The sequence below is a fragment of the Electrophorus electricus genome, chromosome 18 (genome assembly GCF_013358815.1).
Source record: "Electrophorus electricus isolate fEleEle1 chromosome 18, fEleEle1.pri, whole genome shotgun sequence".
Taxonomy (NCBI): Eukaryota; Metazoa; Chordata; class Actinopteri; order Gymnotiformes; family Gymnotidae; genus Electrophorus; species Electrophorus electricus.
This window is the reverse complement of record NC_049552.1, coordinates 477,161-490,000: the sequence shown is the minus strand read 5'-3', so window position 1 is coordinate 490,000 and position 12,840 is coordinate 477,161. Positions and strand designations below refer to the sequence as shown.

The 12,840-nt window shown below is 45.3% G+C and overlaps 3 protein-coding genes across 7 annotated transcripts; 1 reads left to right on the top strand and 2 right to left on the bottom strand.

The window, feature by feature from the left end:
* Window positions 1-781: 781 nt before the first annotated feature.
* On the bottom strand, window positions 782-3,801 carry LOC113567675 (rano class II histocompatibility antigen, A beta chain-like). Of its 3 annotated transcripts, none has more exons than XM_026995773.2 (5): window positions 3,607-3,801; window positions 2,806-3,075; window positions 1,487-1,750; window positions 1,285-1,401; window positions 782-1,083 (listed from the first exon to the last, which is right to left on the bottom strand). In XM_026995773.2, exons 1-5 carry the CDS (start codon window positions 3,662-3,664, stop codon window positions 1,061-1,063), a joined length of 732 nt encoding a protein of 243 aa, XP_026851574.1. In that variant the 5' UTR covers window positions 3,665-3,801; the 3' UTR covers window positions 782-1,060. The 3 variants fall into 3 exon arrangements, with proteins under 3 accessions (XP_026851574.1, XP_026851575.1, XP_026851577.1); XM_026995774.2 differs by having other exon boundaries at window positions 1,285-1,398; XM_026995776.2 differs by having other exon boundaries at window positions 1,487-1,675.
* A 271-nt stretch (window positions 3,802-4,072) lies between these two features.
* LOC113567674 (H-2 class II histocompatibility antigen, A-K alpha chain-like) lies at window positions 4,073-6,544 on the top strand. Of its 3 annotated transcripts, XM_035536320.1 has the most exons (5): window positions 4,077-4,377; window positions 4,486-4,547; window positions 5,240-5,485; window positions 5,609-5,890; window positions 5,999-6,544. In XM_035536320.1, the coding sequence occupies exons 3-5, from the start codon at window positions 5,299-5,301 to the stop codon at window positions 6,034-6,036; spliced, it is 507 nt and encodes a 168-aa protein (XP_035392213.1). In that variant the 5' UTR covers window positions 4,077-4,377; window positions 4,486-4,547; window positions 5,240-5,298; the 3' UTR covers window positions 6,037-6,544. The 3 variants fall into 3 exon arrangements, with proteins under 3 accessions (XP_026851573.2, XP_035392213.1, XP_026851572.2); XM_026995772.2 differs by lacking the exon at window positions 4,486-4,547 and having other exon boundaries at window positions 4,073-4,377; window positions 5,339-5,485; XM_026995771.2 differs by lacking the exon at window positions 4,486-4,547.
* A 2,255-nt stretch (window positions 6,545-8,799) lies between these two features.
* Window positions 8,800-12,793, bottom strand: orai1a (ORAI calcium release-activated calcium modulator 1a). Its single transcript, XM_026995768.2, has 2 exons — window positions 12,305-12,793; window positions 8,800-11,417 (listed from the first exon to the last, which is right to left on the bottom strand). Exons 1-2 carry the CDS (start codon window positions 12,416-12,418, stop codon window positions 10,815-10,817), a joined length of 717 nt encoding a protein of 238 aa, XP_026851569.1. The 5' UTR covers window positions 12,419-12,793; the 3' UTR covers window positions 8,800-10,814.
* Window positions 12,794-12,840: the final 47 nt, after the last annotated feature.

Below are 12,840 nucleotides of genomic sequence, written 5' to 3'. Positions count from 1 at the left end.
AAACATGACTGAAGAAAAGCAGTCATGTGACTTTATAAAGGTTATAAATGGGAGTCATGTGACTTTATAAAGGTTAAAAGCCATTGGTGGGATATTATCTGGTTATAAAAGTGTCTGTGTGTAAATGATATGGGCCCACAGGACATGCAAATACCACAACACAGCACACTGTTCCATCAGACACAGAGCAATTCTATCCAACCTCAGCAGAGGGCGCTACAAAGACACCACTGTAAGCTTTACTCAGATTCACCACTGCTTTTACTGGAGATACTTAAATAACTTACAAGACCTGTAGACGAGGAGTACTAACAGGCCATATATACGCAAACATCTTAGTGGAGGGTGTGTATGGTGGTGGGTGTGTATAGAGGGTGTGTATGGAGGGTGTGTATAGTGGAAGGTGTGTATGTAGGGTGTGTATGGTAGAGGGTGTGTATAGAGGGTGTGTATGTAGGGTGTGTATGGTAGAGGGTATGTATAGAGGGTGTGTATGGAGGGTGTGTATGGTGGAGGGTGTGTACAGAGGGTGTGTATGGAGGAGGGTGTGTATGGAAGGTGTTTATGGTGCGTGTGTATGGTGGAGGGTGTGTATGGCTGGAATCTGCCTCTGTAAACCTACATGGAGATGAAACATTCTGTGTTTGTCTTCATAAAGACACTGAGAAATAATTCTGTGGTCATTATGCCATCACAAATCAAACATTTGCACAGTACTGAATTTGAGGAAGATGTCAGAGTGACTGCAGTGTACTGTAGTAAAAGTTCTTTAATGTGCACGTATGGAAACAATTCCTTATGTAAAAATAGCATTTTCTCATCTTTAAAACAGCAGGTTAAAACACACTTTACTAAACATGGACGTATGTAATATATACAAGTTGATTCATTTTCATACATAATGTGACTTCAGTAGCTTCCCTGTAATAAGTAACTAATAATATTATTAATAGTAACTAATATTATTAATTTTTTTTTAACCGAAGGTGAGGATATTCTCAGCAGTTCTCTTGTGTGATTAATCTTTTTCTCTGTGGTTTTGAAATTGTCTTTTACATCTTCAGCTAAGTACCGATGTCCATTCTAGTGAAATTCAAACAAAAACAAAGTGAAATCTCTCATATTGCTCACAATATCTGTTAAATATCTATTAAATATTTGTCATATTTAAAATTTTGCAGGACACTATTGCTGAATACTGTGTCTACATCTGAGTCTATCTTTAGCAAAAATCACTCTCATCTGAAGTCCCTGTAAGCGTGAGGGAGAAATAAACATGCTGACCTGACTGTTTGCATCTGTAGTAGGTGAGACCAGCAGCTGCTGTGATGACCCCCAGCATCAGCCCCACAGCACCCAGCGCCAGCTTACTCCTCTCAGTCTCAGGAAGGGATGGCTCTGCTAAATCACAACTCATTACCACAGAATTCTTGTCGTTTTTGTCATTTCAAAGTTCGCATGGTGCCATGGAGATCTGCAGTCTCACCCCAGTCACACACAATGGGTTTCTGGAAGCTGGCGTGCTCCACCACACAGGAGATTTTCTCTCCAGATTTGGGCGTGTGCTCCAGGTGCGAGTGGATCTGGTAGTACCAGTCTCCATCAGCCAGCTCCTCAGTGGACGTGACCTCAGAGGTCAATGGTTCACCATCTCTGAGCCAGGACACTTTGATTCCTTTTGGGTAGAAGTCGTAGGCACTGCATATCAGCATGGCTGACCCCAGTGATCTCACTACCACCACTGGCCTCACTATGAGGTGAGAAAGGTTTTTTATGTTAATAACATTTTAAAAGTATATCAAGATAACACTGTATCAAATTAACCTTACTTTAAATGTGAGGAGGTTTGTTTATTATACTTTCTACACTGAGATAGAGTGGTGGTGAACTGATCAGTAGTGAACAGGGTGGAGGGGTGATGAACTGATCAGTAGTGAACAGGGTGGAGGGGTGATGAACTGATCAGTAGTGAACAGGGTAGAGGGGTGGTGAACTGATCAGTAATGAACAGGGTAGAGGGGTGATGAACTGATCAGTAGTGAACAGGGTAGAGGGGTGGTGAACTGATCAGTAGTGAACAGGGTAGAGGGGTGATGAACTGATCAGTAGTGAACAGGGTGGAGGGGTGATGAACTGATCAGTAGTGAACAGGGTAGAGGGGTGGTGAACTGATCAGTAGTGAACAGGGTGGAGGGGTGGTGAACTGATCAATAGTGAACAAGGTGGAAGGGTGATGAACTGATCAGTAGTGAACGGTGTAGCGATGGTTGTGAACTGATCAGTAGTGAACAGGGTGGAGGGGTGATGAACTTATCAGTAGTGAACAGCGTAGTGGGATGGTGCACTGACAGTAGTGAACAGGGTTGGGGTGATGAACTGATCAGTAGTGAACAGGGTAGAGGGGGTGATGAACTGATCAGTAGTGAACAGGGTAGAGGAGGTGATGAACTGTTCAGTAGTGAACAGGGTAGAGGGGTGGTGAACTGATCAGTAGTGAACAGGGTAGAGGGGTGGTCAACTGATCAGTAGTGAACAGGGCAGAGGGGTGGTCAACTGATCAGTAGTGAACACTGACACCTGTCTACAGTAGTGTACACTTGTAGCCAGTTAAGGCAAACATACATGATAAATTTGCTAGAGGTGGAAGTTTCTAGTCTCAGTTTAATCCGAGTGTTATTGTTATTAGGATTATTACTGACAGTTTAATTTTAGTTCAAGATCATACTATGAAGATGAGAAACAGAAGACCCTCCATTATTAATCACACTGAAACTGTCTGTGAAAGTGTGCGTTTCTGTTCCACACCTGTTGTGTTGAGTATTGTCGTAACCTGCGCACCGTACTCTCTGCAGTCTGAGAGTATTTTTTCTGCCTCTGAGTGCAGCCAGTCCGTTCTGTTGTTCAAGTTATTGGCCCACTTTGCTCCGTAGTCACTGTAGCCAATGAAGGCATTCTCGGTGCTGTTGTATGTCAGAAACTTCCCTCTGTTGTACATCATGGAGATTGTGAACTCTGTGTTCTGCAGAGAGCCACGTGTGTAACACTGGACTAACGTGGACAGGTAATGACTGTTCACTGGAAAAAAAGAAACTTATCAAAACAAACATAATTACTGTGCATATCATTACATTTAGCTGACACTTCTGAACATGATGTGATTACTAGTGGAGTACCTTAACCCCTATCTGTATCATCACTGCCCTGTCTGTGCGTGTTTAAAGTATGCTAGTGATCACTGGCTCTAATAGATATTTTTTGTTTTGTTTTATGTATTTGTTTGTTTGTTTATGTTCCTCATGTTTGCTGTTGTAAGAGCTTCAACATCTACATTTACTGGGTGGAAATGGTGACATTTGGCAGCTTGCATGTAGCCCCCCGATGTTGCGTAAAATTCAAACATTTATCTGACAGTTTCCTGCTTGGACTTTCCAAATGTTAGAAAGAATAATATTCCGCACTAATAATGAACAAACATCTTACATTAATGCAGACATCATAAATTACTTTATGACCAAAACAGGACATGATTTTGTTAGCATTTCATATTTTTAGATTTCATTTTAAAGCACACAACAGTACAACACACAAACAAATGTCTTCTATTACCTGGTATAGATAAACCAAAGATGAATATGACCACTGGAAAAACAGGAGCCTCACACATTCTTCAGCTCTGCCTGACTCCCAAACAGTCAGTCAGTTACGCGTCCTGTCTGTGTGTCTGAGAGAACTCACACAGGCAACATAAGATTCGAATCCATACCAGAAACCTGCTCACATTCCTCTGAGTGCTGGACCGCAGAGCAGTACATGTTCCCAAACATGATGGTCAGGGGGGAGGAGTCTGCTCTAGCCTGGGGAAGGAGTCTACTCTGCCCTAGTCATCTCTATTGTGCTTTCATTACGAAACTAATCCACTTCTCCATAGAATATTACAACACAACAGAAACAAAAACCTCAACTCTCACCTGCTCTCTTTAATTAGTAACAAAAGCACTAAAGTCTTTTGAATGGTTGCGTTCTGTTTGTTTCAGATTCCCCCTTAAGGCCACGGTCCCCACCAGCAACGCCACATCCTCTGAAGGTGGTGTTATTTTTATGTTAATGCACTCTGCTTGACTGACAGCGCGTTTACCGGAGCTGCCACACGGACAGTCCCACACCAGGAAGTGAGACCAGAGTCAACCTGGAGCGTAGATCCTCCGATCCAGACGTGTCACCGCTGCCTGGGCCATTGTGGAGAGGAATTGCTCGCTGTCACAGTGCTCTTCTTCTCACGGAGAGGCTGAGCGATTAATTCTCTTGTGACCTACTGAATGCAACACTGTTTTGCTCTGACTCTGTCCATCCTCTGTGCCTTTCACACAGAGGCCACAGGTAAGAAAAATATTACAGACATCCACAGTTTCTTGCGCAGTGTAGACTATGTTGTTATATAACGACACAGGTTTCATACAGACGTCTCCATGTTATGTTTTAATCTAGCATGTCTTCTTCATCCTGATGCACACACAGATAAATCAAATCTTTGGGATGAAATAAACAATGTAAGTGTTCAGATGTCTGATGGTAATCTGGTAATCTTGTATTATGTGGTAATCTAGTAATCTTGTATTATGTGGTAATATGGTAATTATGTGTTTATTATGTGTTTCTGGTGTGAAATGTGTTATGTGCCTAAGAACTCTGCAATCTGCATACTGAATGAAAAATTACAAAAATGAATAAGTACAAAATATGATATATTACAATTTATACAACTACTATATTATGAAATACAAAACTGAAACTAATACCACCATGTCAAAGTATATCAAAAAGGAAAAGTACATTTTAAAACCACACAACTCTTGGTCTGGTTGAGATGAATGAAGAGAGAGTTTTACTGATGATGGATGTAAACATGGTGGCAAACTCTGTCCAGTCTCTCATGACTTCCTCTCAGCTCTCCTTCCCTGCTGGATTTCCTGGATTTAGATGTCTATGGCTCCAGTCTTGTTGGAATGGATTTTATTTAAATATATATATTTTTTAAATAATGGAAGTTTAGTGTGTAAGTGTGATTTGTGCACAGTGGTGTACAACTGGTGCTTGAGTGTTATATGTACACACCTGCAAAGCACTAGTGCACTAATGTGCACCATACATGCCTGTGCATGAAACAGGTGTGTAAAAGTCCAAGTCTTAATTAGGAGTACTAGACACCACATGAACTCCAGATCACTGCCTCTGTGTGCAGGGCGTCTGAAGTACGGCATCAGTGTAGACTGTAACGAGACGAGCTATGAACTGTCTGTCATGTATGAGGAAGAAATCATTGTGTACTTTGATGATAAAGAGGACAGAGTTATTTACACACTGCCGGACTTCGCTGCCCCCATTATGATCCCCGATCTGATCAAAAACACTCACAAAGGAGGAGAGTTCTGTAAGATGGCGCTGGCCGTGTTAAATGACGTCTACGGGAGAGCACCTGAAGACACAGGTACAAATATCACACTAGGGCTTTATTTATAACTTAACATCTTGAGCCTGAATGACAAACATTACAGTAAGAAATGTTTCTCTATTTTGGTTCTAATTACTGTGTATTTAAAACGTCCTTCAGTACCACCCTGGAGTTCCATCTACCCCAAGACTGAAACAGTGGTGAACATAAAAAACACACTCATCTGTCATGTGACTGGGTTTTTCCCACCTCCTGTGCGAGTACTGTGGAGCAGGAATGATGTCAACATGACAGAGGGTGTGTATGTGAGCCCGTACTACCACAACATTGATGGCACTTTCAACGTCTTCTCCGCGCTGGCATTCACCCCAGAGGACGGCGACATCTTCAGCTGCACAGTGGAGCACCAGGCCCTCCAGGGACCCCAGACCAGGATGTGGGGTGAGACCCCACGCTTTCATTGACAGGTTCTTATTCCACACTTGATATAGCAGGGAATTGCCCTTGTTGTGCTGCAAATAACAGGTTTTGTGTGTGTGTCATCCACAGAGGTAGAGGTGAATGGTCCAGCGTACTTCCATCAGTGATGTGTGGACTGGGCCCTCGGTCTCGGCCTTCTTGGAGTGATGACTGGAGCTTTTTTTCATCAGCAAAGGCAAACAGCCTCGGCAACCGGTCCCGCTGTGGTTCTGAGAGGAGACTACAGGGATGCACTTTAAACAGCTTTCCTATGTACCTTCAGTTCTTAACTGAGTGACCCAGATGAATCCAAACCCGACATCAGTGTTAGTACTACAGTCTTTCCGTAAACCTGTACGTGTTGCTGCACAGAGCTTTCCTGACTCTGTAGGGTTATTTCACGCAGTAAGGGAGTTTCCTCACTACTGTTGCCCTCTGAAAAGCTGAAAAGCTGCTTTGTAACAATGTCGTCTTTTTTTTTTTAAAGTTCCATATATACAAAACTGATCTTAATGAAGGGTATCAGCTCAAAGGGTGAAAATTAATGAAGTGTTGTTGGTGATCTCTGTAAGAGGGATGGTGGAAAATGAAAGATTTTCACATCTCTCAAGAATAAAAAAAATCTTGTTTGTCTCATTTTCCAGCTAACACTAAAATCATTAACAATGCCACGGCATCTTTACTGTGAGATTTTGACAGAGGAGCAAAGCTACAGGTGTGAGATAAAACAGTTTCAATGAAAAACACAAGAAAACCAAGAGCAGGGAACCAAGGGCAAAATGCAAAGAAACTAAACATCTGAAACCAGGTAAACAAATGACAAGGCCAGGGGTCTGCAAGGAGAGCAGGCCTAGGGAAACCGCTGACTGGTGGGCTTATATAGGAAAGGCACAGGTGAAAGTAATCAACAATAAGCGGGGAATTGGGAACGTGGAAGTGATTGAGTAATGTGATTGGTAGATGGGGCTGCTGAGTGCCGAGGTGAGATGTCTGATTGGCTGGGTGATGGAGATTGGCTGTGTTTGGGTGTTTGGCTACAAAATCAGTATGTTGTTCCACACAATCAGGTGGGCCTGATATCAATCCTGTTATCTATCTTGCTTTAATTTGAGGATATTTGCATATTGGGCAAGCAATACCAGAAGTGCCATGCCCCTCTTGAATGCCCCTCTTCATGTTAGACCACAGGTGTTCAGTTGGGGTCCGGTCTGGAGACTGAGAAGATCATGGCAGAACTGTGACTGTGTTGATTCTGATGTGTTCTTTGGGTCACTGCCTTGTTGGAGACCCCAGCACGGAATCACTGTGTGTGGGACAGCATGTGGGCACGTCCCCTTCATCTTCATCACTGTGTGTGGGACACTATTGTGGACACATCCCCTTCATCTTCATCACTGTGTGTGGGACAGCATGTGGGCACATCCCCTTCATCTTCATCACTGCGTGAGGACAGTATGTGGACAAGTCCCCTTCAGACAGCAGAAACCAGAGGACGAACAGGAACCATCATGGGAGGAAACACCCCTGCACAGTACGTACCACCGGCAGATAGTGGACGTATCTGATATGGAGAAATCCTACCACTGTCTGGAAAAGGCTGAACTGAAACACAGCACAGAGACACTAATCATGGCAGCAGAGGAACAAGCTCTGAATATCAGAGGATCTGCCACACCATGCAGGACCCCAGATGCAGGCTGTGCAAAGATGAGACAATCCAGCACATAACAGCATGATGCAAGATGGTAGTAAGCAGAGCATACATGGAATATCATAACCTTAATATCATAAGTAGCTGAAATAGTGTACAGGAACATCTGTGCTGAGTACAGGCTGAAAGTTCCAAGGTCAAAGTGGGATACACCGCCAAAGGTGGTGCAGAATGACCAAGCTAAGGTCCTTCCAGATGGTAATGGCCAGTGAACCAGACACAGTAGTGATGGACAAACAGCAGGAGAGAGAGAGAGGGAGACCATCCAGAGACCTCACCCCTGCTCCGCCACCCCTTAAACTCCCCCAGGCTCTGGTAGACGGCTGAGTGTGAGGAGAACGATAAGACCCACAACAGGAAGGAGGAGGCAGGATGTGAACAGTCAGCTGACACTATCAAAAACAACTTACAAGTTGTGACAGAACACAACTTGGGTAATTGAGGGTTAAGGGTCTTGCTCAGGGGCCCAACAGTGGCTCTGTGTGTGTGTTCTCTTGCACCCTCCTGCCAGCGATATGATTTATTGAATTATTTAGGTTATTATTCTCTCCCTCTTCATGTGAAAGCAAATACTGAATCTCTTATTTCATGTCCTGTTTTTTAATATCTCTGGTGTCATAAGACTGCCACCTTGTGGTGAGTCGATGCAACTTCAGAAAACAATACACTTGCTTCAGTATGTCTGCTGGGTGTACTGCTAGACTTCAACTCGGATCCATGTGTGAGAACGGTGCTACCATGTCAACAAAACTGGTGTGAGGTTGAGCACATTAGTCCCTCCTGCCACGAAGACCCCCGGTGGGCGGAGAACAGGCTAACGTACTGGATCGTATTTTTGGGTGGTTGTTGTCCTGTTTTTAGGTGTCAACATAATAAACCATGCTAGGTTTCTACTCTAACCGTTACTCCGAGAGCAAGAATAATAAATTCAGAACATTCCCTGCGGCTAGCTGAGTCCGTCACTGCAATTACAGACGTCAAATCCAAATTGGACACAGGCCTGCTGATCACAGCTGTAATCAAAACAATACTGGGGAAGCTGGTTTGTATCTCAAATCATCTTGAGATCATTTGCCATTTCTTAATGGCGCAAACGTTTCTGCAACATTAGCCCCACCCCTCCAATTGCTCATTCACTCCCCATGTAAAACACTCATGGGAAAGAGACCCGCCGGCAGGATGATGTACAGGTTATATACTGTATTTGGGTTTAGGGGCAGAGACACTTTTCACATGCAAATAAGCAAAGGAAAACATCAGCAACCATGTAAATTCAGATCAGAGTCAGAGTCCAGATCAGAGTCAGATCTTCCCATTAGACATGATTTATGAGCAAATGAACAGCCCAAAAATCTACACGCACAAACAGACAGACACTGATTCACATATATACCATGAATTTACGACATCAAAAGCCTGAACAAATGAGCCGAGGTGCAACATTCAACAGAAGGGTCAAGTATGACAACGGCAATCAGAGATCTTAGGAGTGATCTGGGATCTGTCAGAAAGAAGCTTGCTCACTCTTCAATCATTTGATTCTCTTTAAGGTTAGAGTCCTTGAAATATTCTAAAACAGGCCGACCCCTTCAGGTGGCGTAAATGCGTGAAAGGCTGAGAGAGAATTCCGCTCCAGTGCTTTCATAACTTCAGTTGTCTCACTTTGTTTACTGTTATTTTTTCTTAAAGCTGTACTGTGTAATTATTTAATTCTTTTGTTTTAAATCATTCATTCATTAAGTGACCTTGATTGGAACAGGGTGCTTGATTTCTGCAAGCTCAGATCCTGACCGTGTTGTCTGGACAGCTCTGCTCAGTCTTCTGCACCTTAAAGGGAACTCAGCATGCAACAGCAAAACTTACACAAAGGAAATATCATAAAATACATGCTTTCCATAATAATAAGAATAATAGTAATAAATAAAACTAAAGGAAAATTATTAATCATTTCTATATTCATAATTTTTTTAAACTATACTCTCTAATCCTACTTTAATATGTCATGTACAGAACAGATGTGCTGAAATATCACCAAGGATGTAGAGTGAACGCCAAACCAGAAACAAAACTAAACATTTTTTTAAAATATTTGAGGAATTTTAAGAAGTGCTTGAAACGTGTCACATCCTTACTCTGTGATGGGGTGAAAGATTCCCAGTGCCTGAACTTGCACAGACTACAACCAGCCACGTGCACATGCCTACAGATCAAGATGCGGGATGTTGTTAACGTGTCAAACCCTCTCAGCTGGACTATGACTACAGAACATGTTAACGGTTCATTACAGTACATCCGGGTGTCGTGTGTATTCTGTAGATGAAGATCTGGATCAGTTAGGGTTACAACAGACATGGCTACTGTACCTAAAACACTCCTCAAACAGGACTGTGGTAAGGCAGGCAGGGGACTTCTGAATTTCAGTTATTTCATAACATTCACTGGCTGAATGTTGGTACTTTGTTCCTGTTCCTTAGCTTTGTGTGTGTGTGTGTGTGTGAGTGAGAGCAAGAGATGTCTTTCTAAACACATCACTCTGACGTCTTTAATATGGAGCCTGAAGCACCTACTGCTTCATCTTAATTACTGTATGACTGTGTTACTGTATGATTGCATGGTACAGTATAGCTGCACTGTTTAAGTCTAAATAAGAAATGGAAAAATATAGTATAAACAGGAACAGTACAATGGAAACATAGTCGACTGATGAAGTGCTCTCATGGCACTCCACCCATCATGCAGGCTTGGAAGGCGTTTCTCTCACCCAGTCACCAGGATGGCAGCAGGTCTTTGCTAAAGAATAATGGACATTGTCCAGCCACAGGGGTGATGGTGAAAGACCGTGTCTGTAAACAGATCCACAGGCACGTTCACACAAAAACACCTAAAGCTAACCAGCAACATGTAACCTAGAACTAAACCACACTGCAGCCTTGCCGTCTGAACATACCAAATAAAATGGAAGAATTTTTTTTTTTTAATCTTACATATACAGAACATTCATCAGAATACTGAGTTCTGAATGTCCTCCCTTTGTCTCATGTTCAGAGCATTGCCCCACGCATAGGCTCGGTCTCTTCCCCGACAGGCACAAGTGTTCTGATCGGGAGGGGAGGCACGTTCTGATGAAGGGGCGTTCTGTAGCGCGAGGGGGGCGTGACCAGCGTCCTGTGCGTGAGGAGGGCTGGGCCCTGAGCCCTACGGGAAGAACCCGGGGGCGGTCTGCATGTTGGGCGCCACGCTGACGGCCTGCACGTTGGGCGCCTCGGCCCGGTGGTCCAGCTGGTTCTGGAGGCGCGTGATGTTAGACAGCTCCTCCAGTTCCTGGAACTGCCGGTCCGTCTTGTGGCTGACCAGCGAGCGGTAGAAGTGCACGGCGAACACGATGAAGACCAGGCCACAAGGCACCATGATGAAGGTGGAGGCGTAGGCCGCTGCCTCACCCGCACTGATGCCCTTCTCCTCCTTCGGAGGGGCAGAGGTGGCACCCGGCTTCTTCAAGGGCAGGAATTTCACCCAGCAAAGCAACAGAACCTCAGCGAGGAACAGGAAGGTGCCGATGACAGTGGAGAAGGCCCAGGCCAGCTCGATGTGGCGGTGCATGCGCTCGTGTGGCGACTCCTTGACCGAGTTGAGGTTGTGCACGTTGCTGACGGCCTCCAGGTTGGGCAGGATACAGGTGCTGATCATCAGAGCGAACAGGTGCACGGCCACCAGCACCGTGGTGCAGGCGCTGAACGCAATCAACAGCCCGGGAGGGTAGACGTAGTCGCGCTCCAACTGCACCTCCACCATGGCCACCTGCACACACGCACGCGCCACGCAAACACACACACACACACACACGCACATACACGCACGCACATGCACACGCCTGTAGGTTTCCATGGTTTCTTAACAGCCTCAATACCACAGAGCAGAAGTCTCACGGGAACACAGCGTGCGACCCAAACTAGCAGCAGCGTGCCTGCCAGTCACGAGGGCTGGAGGAGGTTAGACCCACGCGGCTCAGAGAGGTGCGAGATGACGCATCTCTGAGGTGCTATTACCTCACCTCCACCATTTCCTGTGTTGGCAAAACAAGTATGTAAGCGAAATTTTGAAAGGTTGAGCATGTTTACGACCAGATATGTTTGTTTGTTTATTGGATGACTAGCAAAGTCAAGCCCTGGACTACTCACAAACAACAGAATCATGCACGGGCCGACATTAAGATCACGCGCCCTAAAAAAAAAACAATGCATTAAAACCCTTTCCTTTAGACTTCTGCTGATCTCATCATATACAACATGAAAAGCATCAACGTTAATGTTATGGATTTTTTTTTTTTAAACATTTAACAACCACTTGTGTCTCTGCAAGAACAATATCTCGGTTATCATAATTTCGTTCGTTCCGTTTTGCCCGAGGTTAAAAATGTTTGGCGTCACATCTCGTTCACACACTCCCCGCTGTGACGGTCCACGCGCTGCAGCACGCCTGGGCACGGGGCTTGGTGGACACGGCACGCGGGCCAAGAGCGCCCTGACACTGGCGTGCCTCTGCGCCCGCGCCCGCGCCCGCACAAGCGAGAAACAGACCCGATAATCACGCGAGCTGCTTACATGTGTGACTGGGGTGTCTCGCGCGTCACTAGCGAAACAGTTTGACATGAAAAATGCAAGCGTGCGAGCTGGGACCGGACCTACCATGGCGAAGCCGGACAGCAGGGCGGAGGTGCGGCTCGTGGCCTTCAGCTTGGCGCGGCTCAAGTACAGCTTCCTCCACGAGAGCGCCTGCAGCGAGTGCTCGTTCAAACTCATGTCTTCTCTCGGAGACTCTTCCTGAGTCTGGACACGTGCAGGCCGGGCCGTCGCTCGAGGACTGGCGTCTTAGCTAGTCTCCCCTGACCGTGCGGGGCATAACAAAACTTTTACAGTCTGGAAACTAGTGAACGGGTCCGGTACCCGCTGGCTCACGGAGTTTCAAGCGCAGTGACGTAGTCCGATATCCCCGTTAGGCTCGTGTAGTTTAAAGCCCTTGGCGTGGTGAACTGGTCCGGGACCCCCGTTAGGCTCGTGTAGTCTAAAGCGCAGTGAAGTGGTGAACTGGTCCGGTACCCGCTAAGCTCGCGGAGTCTCCCCACCTTAGAAACTACAGCTTCACGTACCCACAATCCACAGCGGCCCAGTTTGGCAGCGATGCGGAATTGTTGTTTTTGTAGTCCTGTCGCCGGCCGCGTGCA